At 34.0% G+C, this 8377-nt stretch overlaps 1 protein-coding gene across 3 annotated transcripts in view; it reads left to right on the top strand.

The window, feature by feature from the left end:
- Window positions 1–208: 208 nt before the first annotated feature.
- The window catches only part of LOC128991379 (inositol-trisphosphate 3-kinase homolog), a 194008-nt gene continuing 185839 nt past the window's right edge, over window positions 209–8377 (top strand). For 2 of the 3 annotated variants that reach the window (XM_054414197.1, XM_054414188.1), the window contains exon 1: window positions 209–354. In XM_054414197.1, the coding sequence (XP_054270172.1) occupies window positions 283–354 (72 nt within the window). In that variant the 5' untranslated portion in view covers window positions 209–282. The remainder of the gene's footprint in view (window positions 355–8377) is intronic. The other variant, XM_054414207.1, reaches the window with a different exon arrangement.

Below are 8377 nucleotides of genomic sequence, written 5' to 3'. Positions count from 1 at the left end.
ATTATTCTGGTGTAAAATAAAAGATGTGTAAATGTCAAAGACTCTACTGAAAACAGTGAAAACTATATTATGAATTGCAACACTTTTTATACGACCATGCGAAGATATGTAATCTTGTAAACGCTTCCTGCGTTATCAGTGTGGCAGTGGCTCTACTTGTCAGTTTACTTCTTTCTTTAGTTGTTTCGCGGTCGTTGTCGAGTCCGTTTCGCTGTGTTTGGTGAATGTAAACAGTTCGAGTTCAGTGTGCTGTGGTGTATACAAACATTTTGTTGTAATAATATGGACGAAAAGTCTGGATTCCCTCCCGAAACCTATTCAACATCTTACAATCTAAGAAACGAAATAAAGCAGGTATAATTAATTATCTTTGTTTTATAAACAAAATGCCTTATCTTATAAGACATTGTTGTCATAGCAACGGGGTCATGTACCCATAACCTAAAATTTAAGATGAAAGTGACAGATTGGGAACAATTCTAATTTTAGTAACTTATGGTTGCTTTAACCGTCAACATTTATATTATTCTCCTAGTCTTAAATGGTCTACTTGCACAAAGAGAAATAATAAGTTTTAAAAGGTAGAGGTTGTCACAACAAATAACTAACCTATAAACCAGGTAGGCCTAGCTAAAATGTTCCCAACTGTAGACCTAAGTTAAGTTTAGTTGACCTAATTGTATAGTAAGCTTAATTTTTAATGGTGGCATCTTTTAACAAGTCACTACCCAAGGCAAACAATTAATTTACTGAAACTGCGCAAACTAAAACTTAGCCCTCAAAGGTATGCTTAGGATAATCAGAGATATAACTTAGTTTACAGTTCTACCCAGGACTCAAAAAGGTAGAACACCCAAGGTACGGTAACTTATTACGAAGATTTATACTAGTACCTACCTAACTTATCAGGTTTGATGAAATACGATTTCAACTTTTAGTCCTATTTTTCATGGACATTACTCAAGGAATGTTGTGGCTTTTTTATTTAACGTCATCCCTTCCCCCTTCCTGTCTCATTCCAGTTTTGGGTCTGCTTATGCAAAATTCTAATCGGGTAGACTTCCGTATCTGTTGGCAGAAACAACCGAATGAACATATCGATTGATATATCGCATGAAACTATCAAATAATGGATATTTTCATTCGGTTGTTTGTGCCAACAGATACCCTGCTAATCCAAGCAAACTTAAGTTAGGCCTAAATTTGATTCTAAATAAATCTTAAACATGTAAATATTGTTTAGTTTAGTAGTTATTTCATAGTTTATAAGACAATCAGTATTTTTTTATGTATTGACTTAGCCAATGCATTAATGTAAATCTGGCCAAATAAGTTTAAATGACTTATGACTTATTCATTTATTACATATATTTAAGTTATTTGGATGGTACTTACTTAGGCTAACTGTAGGCCTACTAGGTTATTGTAGGCCTAACTCAGAAATCAGTTCACCGAGATTTAGGTATATTAGGGGAACTCATAAAAACACTTGAGTTGGTTTTAAAAACTATTTAACTTAACCCTTTGAACTCTTAAGACTTGTAATACTATTTTCTCAAGTCTCGCATTTTTGTGGACCTCTCTGGTCCTTCTTCTATTACTTCAAGGCTTTAGCTAACATAATAGAATGCTAATAAGGTAATGATGATAATAATAATAATATTGATTTCATATCTTAAACAAATGTAATTTCCAATCTAAGTCCTTTTAAACAGCAGCCTAACATTTGCAAACAAATCTGCCAAATGAATTGAACAGTCTGTTTATGAAACGGTCTTTTAAAAGTCTTTCATACTTTTAGGGAAATCAAGACTACACTGTTTTCATAGTTTTATATAGGATAACTGTAAAAGCTGAAAATTATTTTACCGCAGCAAGTTTGAATGTGAAATGTTTTCTTGTATGACGAAAATTCTTGTTATTAAGTTTTGAGATGTGTTTCCTGTACCGGTACCTATGTTCGCTTTTACCTACCTCCATAATTAACTTGTAATTAACACACAGATTATCTTTTAGCGAATTTCCCATATAGGGAATAAGCTATTACCGTAGTACTCATGGTAAGACCTGGACCCGGGACCGATTTTTTTTTTCGTTTTGAGGTCCCTAGAGGCCAAAAACACCATCCGTTCAAATTCATATATATATATATATATTTATATATATATATACCTATATATATATTTATATATATATATACCTATATATATATTTATATATATATAGATATGTACATGGATGTTAAGTGGACAAAATTTATATACAAAGCTGTTAGGAGGACAATTGCTGTCCTCTTATTAATAAGAAGACAGTCCTCTTAACATCCTTGTATATAACATGTTGTGTCCTTATAACAGCCTTGTGTATGGCAAAAAAGGCATACCAATACACTTGTAGGAAAATGAATTTCCCAACTAAATCCCATACATTTTAAATGGGTCTGTCCCCTGAACAGCTGTGTGTATAAATTCCAAATATGTGTCCTCATAACGGATTTGTGCTTACCAAAATATCCTGTGTTTTTATAAACAAATTGTTGTATTTAATATTTTATCTAATTAACTATACAGCACGATGTGTAACTCACTCACTGATCAGGTATACAAGTGTTTGGGCACTCCTAGACGGGCTAGGAAGTAGAAATTTGGCACGATGACAGGTCTCTGCCCCAAACCATGAGGAAAATTCACAAAAGTGACAATTTCGCATTTCAACATCCCCCCACAAAAAAGTATGTGTTTCTTGAAACGTCTGTTGCGGCATGTATTAAAATTTTACAATTATTTTTACGCTGCATTATTGTTTTTGATCAAAAGCTGGAACCGACGTAGTAGGCCTGTATATTAACCGCTTTGCCGTACCTCTTACCGTTTCCGAGACCACTCTTACCGTTATCACCTGGGGACCGAGCTTTGCTCGAAGAAAGTCATTAGTATACTCTGAGAGCAGAGTTTTGTCACTACCGTTCATCCAAATCAAATGTTGCAGTCTATTTGCAGCCAATTAAAATTGGCTAAAAATAAAGTTATAAAAAGTCCTCATAACTTTAGAACGGATCAAGATTTTTAGAAACTAATTGCGGCATTGTAATTAGCGTAAAATTCTAGTTTGAAACAATGGGTCACAACCCTACCTTTACATTTGAAAAAAAACTTTGTATCCAATAATGGCGGATCCAAGATTGCGCCCAAAAATGTATACCCAGTCAAAACGAAGTACTTACTACACTACAATGATCTGACGTGGTCCGAAGTTGATATCTTAAAAAATGTAGAAAACAGTAGGGCTGGGGAACTCATTTAAAACTCACATTGTATTATTAAAAACATTTGGGTTTTCTTTTCCGAAATTTGTTTGGCTCTTCTACCCGGCCGATTTTCATTATTTAGGTCTCAAATTGAAGGTATGCACGCACAGATTTCACATCAAGTATCAACATATATATATATCTACATTCCTACTCGGCTTATACGTAAACGAAATTTGCTCCCCATATATTTCTTATGGGAGTACAGTTTGGTTTTTCTTTTCCGAGTTAGTTTGGCTCTTCTACCCGACCGATTTTCATGATTTAGGTCTCAAATTGAAGGTATGCACGCACAGATTTCCCATCAAGCATCGGCATATATCTATCTACAGTCCCACTCGACTTATACGTAGGCGAAATTTGCTCCCCATGTATTTCTTAAGGGAGTTAAACCTGGTTTTCTTTTCCGGGTTCGTTTGGCTCTTCTACCCGACCGATTTTCATGATCGAGGCCTCAAATTGAAGGTAAGCACAAACAAACTTCCTATCAAACATCGGCATATATTTTTCTGCAGTCTCACTCGGCTTATATGTAAACGAAATTTGCTCGTAAAAGTTTAATTATTTTTTGGATATGATATTTATTTCAACGCTGCGGAGCAGCATGGGTCGGGGTAGCGGATTTCTACCCCCGGATATTTACCCCCATGAAAAAACGCCTACGTCATTTTGACGTCACGAGGGGTGGGGCCTATACACGGTCGAGAAATAGCCCGCGACTGGAAATTTACCCCCAATATATTAATAAATAATCAACATGTAATTGTTTTATTATAAAGTGATTTGCCACAGCAAGGAAATCTACCCCCGGACATTTACCCCCGGATATCTACCCCCGGAAATCTACCCCCGGACAACTACCCCCAGACATATACCCCCGGACATCTACCCCCGGACATCTACCCCCAGACATCTACCCCCGGACATCTACCCCCGGACATCTACCCCCGGAAATCAACGGCTCTTCGGTTAAGCATTGTCTTGTAATATCCAGTATAAAGCATGCGATATGTCATTGTCTTGTTTACCATTATCTATCTTCCTAATTCAATAATCTGTAACAGTCCTTTTCCACCCGACCTACTTCAACGATTGTTACGATTGAGGTGTCATATTAAAGCTTAAGATCTTGCGCAGAGCAAAATGGTCATTAAAAAGGATATTTTGATTAGAGCTTCAAAAGGTTGACCCCTAAGCCTTTGATTTATTTCTAGAAGGTGCTTCCAATGGTTGACCAACTTTCACACTACACAGTAACAGTTTTAAAGGTGAAATGTGAGCAGATTACTAATCAGTTCAATTTTTAAGTCAGGTTGAAAACCAGAATAGATCGTCTGCAACTGTAAACAAGAGATGGAACACTACCCCAAAACGACTTTTCGTTGTCAATTGGCCCTCTATCAATGACCTGTGTTGCCTGTACAGCGAGGCATTTTGAGAAGGAGAAAATCGGCTGGATGAATGCTTTAGGTTTATCAATAACGAAGATAAACATGGTTTTAGTTACACACCAGTAATCTTTGAGTTGACTCTTTTAAACTCATTGTAAATATCCATTGTTATTAGTTTTTAAATAACTCCTTTAATACTTTGCAATTGCTCGAATTCGAGCAACATGTACACTAGTTACATATAATTGCACTTACGATTTATTTGATCCGTTTATTTACGTGAGTCACAACGTTTTTAATCTTACTTGGTTTTGGATTTTATTACAAAACTTGATCGGAAATGGTTGTAGTATTTGTAAACAAAATGTAATAACAAATTTCCAGTGACAGCTAGAAAAAATCATCTTTATCCAGCTTTTCATCTTTCACAGCTGTTCGTTATTTCATAGATGTCGTATTCTCCAAACAAATTATTAGTATTTCATAAATTACTGGCAAACATTAGGAGTAGTCTAAACTTGACAAAAATTCAAAAAAATTGGGGGTTTGAACAAAATTTATTTTAATTCAAAAGTAGTGAGGCCATATTTTAATGGCTTAGTTATTCGTGTCAATCCACCGAATCCAAAAAGACTATTTAAATCGAATCACGATCGATGCTCTAGTTTTTGAGGAGAAGGCCACGTAAAATGCCTTCTGGGCCTTGACAGACAAGACAGAAATTGAGATAAAGACTTGTTTTGGCTTCTTTAATGTATGAAACGTAAAAATGACCAAAAAATATATAATTTTAAGCAATGTTCATACTAAACTCTAATTTCATTAAAATAAATTCTTAAAACCAAAAGAACCATGAGGTAAAAATACCTTCCCTATCCCGAAATATCCAATTTTATTCTTTTACATTTATTCTCCGTTATTTCACAACCAGCATTGACAACCAGAACCAATCATAAAATATGTTTATGTTTTATTTTTTACGATTAATTATTTGTGTAAACAACTACACTTTTTAGCCAATGTAAAACTCCGGATAGTGTCTACGACATAGGGATCATGCTATTTCGTATTACTAGGAGGTAATTGATAGTGAAAAATTATTAATTCATTAATCAACCTGTGGCAGGCTTTTTATCAACATTTAATTGCATTTTTTACCACTAGTAATCAGAAAATAACCTCCTTCAGTGATCTATGATATTAAAACGTAACAGGGGTTTTTTTATTTCACGATTCTGAATCAACCACTTGACGGATTTTCATGATTTTTGTGTTGAAAGAAAGATAATTTTGAGAACTAGGGAATGTCGAATCCATAATTTTAGTTTAGGGTCCCAGTTATTAAGAAATTAAGTTTTAATTTTTGAAAAGTCTAGCAGCCGACGCTAACATTCTAAACTAGCTTTTGGTATGATATAATTTGCTTAACATAACAGCTGTAAACATTCAGCGTTTGTGACACAAATTCAGCTTTTGGATGAAAATGAAAAGACATACGAAGGGTTGACTTATTTATACTATGTGTAATGCTGATCATTGATACGTCCAATTCTTCGGTAAGAGGATGACAGATTAATTAAATATACATAGTAAAATACTAGGATGTTCATAAATTATTTTGTAAAGCAATCTTTGATTTGTTGTAGTGCAATATAATTTGTTTTAACTAACAGCTGGTTTAATATAAAAATATTCTATAGAACTATTAGGTTATTTTATTTAGCCTACTCTGATTTTGTCATTGATTATAGGAAATAAGTAAGATTAGTAAATATAATTAGACCACAGAGATAAGTAAAACGATTGCTGTATACAAATCGAAGCTCTGTACACGAGTCTTAAAAGAAAAGGATATGCAAATAATTTTACTGCTCAACTTTTTTAGGAAAGAGTTGGAAAATAACAATATTTACATGTATTAATTCGTCTTGGTAGCTTTTTGTTTACAATCAATGTTAGTCTGCTTACAATTTGTTTGGATTAGGCTCAGAAATATTGATGTCATAGAAAATGAGATCAAGAATAATCGGTAATTAGGATTTTAAATTACCACCACAACCTCAGCCGGGTTTTATCCAAAGATAAACTGATGGATGACATAGATTAAACACAGCGGCATCATTGACCTAGGATACTGCAATTGGACAAACCATCCTTTTATGAAATAAAAAAAAGATTGTTTGGGTGTGTTTAGTTGTGGTTACGTTTGGAGGCAAAATATCAATTTTATTTCAACTATAAATATCTTATACTTTTAATAAATTAATATAGGAAATTACGATGTAGGTTGATTCAATAGGTGGGTAATTATTACAGATATTAGAACTGATAACGGTATGGAAAATTAACATAGATAATTACGTCACTAGCTTTACTAGCGTGTTTACTTTTTAAATTCCTTCAACATGTGACTAGTTCTTTTTCAAATGAATGTTATTTTACCTAACCCGCCATGTTAAACTTCCCTATCCCAAGCGTGATGTATACAACTTCCTTACTTCTCGAGTGATGTAAAGTTGAAAAAAACTCACTCGGTGATGTAATGAAACCCATTTAAATAACATTGAGTGGATAACTTAAAAAATATACCTCTATGGAGCCAACGACGTTCAACGCTAGAAATCAGCTGTGTGTTTGAATTTTATTGTTATGCTTTGAAGAATTTTCCTAACCTAGCTTTTGTTTGTAAATTAACGTTACTGTTAGAAGATGAGTGAAATTGATAATGAAGCATATTGCTCGTAACCTCCTGTATATTGTCGGGTCAGGTAAAATCTTGTACGTTACACGTTACGCAAGAGCGTGTTTACATCACTTCGGTAAATTATGCAACTCGCCTTCGCTCGTTGCACAACATTCACCTGCGTGATGTAAAAACGCTCTTACTACACTTAAAATGTAAATAGCTATTACCCAAACAGCTACCTAATTCAAAACAGACTATATGTTATGGTTTTTACTTTTATTTGTTTACTCTTATTTATTTAGCAATTGATACAGTGAAATTAACATACTTTAATGATGTTAGGATACCAAAGGTATATTTGTGTAGGCATACCGTGAATTTTATTGGATAATATAGTTTTATTTTAGGTAGTTTCTATTCAGACCTACTGGAAATTGTGTATAGTATGAGTAATTGTATTGTGGTGATAATAATTATGGAAGAGGCAGGTATGCGATGGAAGGTGGTATTGTTGACTAGGTATATACACTTCTCAATTGACTATTACTATTGACTACTGGATACTGAATATATTATATTAATAGTCAAAGCTATTACTCTCTACTGTAGGCTTTTTATAATCAGTGTGCAACGGCCGATTCGGCCGCAAATCTCACTTCAACGCTTTTCACATCTTCACAATTGCTGTTTTATTGTAAAATTATCGGATTTAAAATGCATATCGTATGATGGAATAAAACATATTTGGCCACGCAACTTGGTTTACAAGATGATTTTTCACATTAACACTGCAAGAAAATATTTTGTCTTTATAAGTTACGTGTATACTAGCTGTTCTGAATTGTACACAGTTTTAACAGACTACTCAATTCCCGTACGTAGGACGGGCTAGCATCTCGTATGTTTTAAATTTCACGATCTGCGCTCGTACATGTGCCGTTAGCTATGAGTGTATGTGAAAATTGGTCAACCATTTAAATCACTGTCTGAAAA

This window comes from Macrosteles quadrilineatus, unplaced genomic scaffold (assembly GCF_028750875.1).
Source record: "Macrosteles quadrilineatus isolate MER2022 unplaced genomic scaffold, UCM_ALF_1.0 Scaffold_1__1_contigs__length_201487025, whole genome shotgun sequence".
In the NCBI taxonomy this organism is placed as follows: domain Eukaryota; kingdom Metazoa; phylum Arthropoda; class Insecta; order Hemiptera; family Cicadellidae; genus Macrosteles; species Macrosteles quadrilineatus.
Note: the sequence above shows the minus strand (reverse complement) of the source record. Positions and strands in the feature narration are given on the sequence as shown.